This window comes from Antrostomus carolinensis, unplaced genomic scaffold (genome assembly GCF_000700745.2).
Source record: "Antrostomus carolinensis isolate BGI_N321 unplaced genomic scaffold, ASM70074v2 scaffold31917, whole genome shotgun sequence".
In the NCBI taxonomy this organism is placed as follows: Eukaryota; Metazoa; Chordata; class Aves; order Caprimulgiformes; family Caprimulgidae; genus Antrostomus; species Antrostomus carolinensis.
The window spans coordinates 333-1,205 of record NW_010328559.1 but is presented as its reverse complement, the minus strand read 5'-3'; the positions used below and the strand labels follow the sequence as shown (position 1 = coordinate 1,205).

The following is an 873-nucleotide window of genomic DNA, read 5'->3' as shown; positions in this document are numbered from 1 at the left end:
TTACATTTTGGGGGTCCCTGTATGTTTTGGGGGTCCCTGTATGTTTTGGGGTCTATTCGTGGTTCGAGGTCCCTACACAGTTTTGGGGTCCCTGTATGTTTTGGGGGGTCCCTGTACGTTTTGGGGTCCCCCCACTTTTGAGGGTTCCTGTACATTTTTGGGGCTCCCTGTATGTTTTGGGGTCCCTGTGTACTTTTGGGGGTCCCTGTACGTTTCGGGATCCTCCCACTTTTTGGGGTCCGTGTGTGGTTTTGGGGGTCCCTGTGTGTTTTGGGGTGCCCTCGTTTTTCGGAACCACTGTACAGTTTTGGGGGTCCCTGTATGTTTTGGGATCCCTGTGTAGTTTTGGGGTTCCCTATATGTTTCGGGGTCCTCCCTCTTTTTGGGGTCCCTACACAGTTTTGGGGTCCCTGTACATTTTTGGGGGTCCCTGTACATTTTTTGGGGGTCCCTGTGCGTTTCAGGGTCCCCCCGCTTTTTGGGACCCCTGTACAGTTTTGGGGTCCCCTCGTTTTTTGGAACCACTGTACAGTTTTGGGGGTCCCTGGATGTTTTGTATGTTTTTTGGGGGTCCGTGTCCGTTTCGGGGTCCCCCCGCTTTTTGGGACCCCTGTACAGTTTTGGGGGTCCCTGGATGTTTTGGGGTCCATTCGTAGTTTGAGGTCCCTACACAGTTTTGGGGTTCTCTGTACGTTTTTGGGGGTCCCTGTACGTTTTTGGGGGTCCCTGTATGTTTTTGGGGGTCCCTGTATGTTTCGGGGTCCTCCCCCTTTTTGGGGTCCCTGTACAGTTTTGGGGTCCCTGTACATTTTTTGAGTCCCTGCACATTTCTGGGGTTTCTTGTACGTTTTTGGGGGTCCCTGTACTTTTTTG

General features: G+C 52.3%; 1 protein-coding gene across 1 annotated transcript in view; it reads right to left on the bottom strand.

Annotated features, from left to right (window-relative positions):
* The window catches only part of LOC104528321 (melanoma-associated antigen D1-like), a gene marked incomplete at both ends in the record, with an annotated part of 784 nt that extends 333 nt beyond the window's left edge, over positions 1-451 (bottom strand). The window contains 1 exon segment of the mRNA XM_029086038.1: positions 386-451. Within this exon segment, the coding sequence (XP_028941871.1) occupies positions 386-451 (66 nt within the window).
* Positions 452-873: the final 422 nt, after the last annotated feature.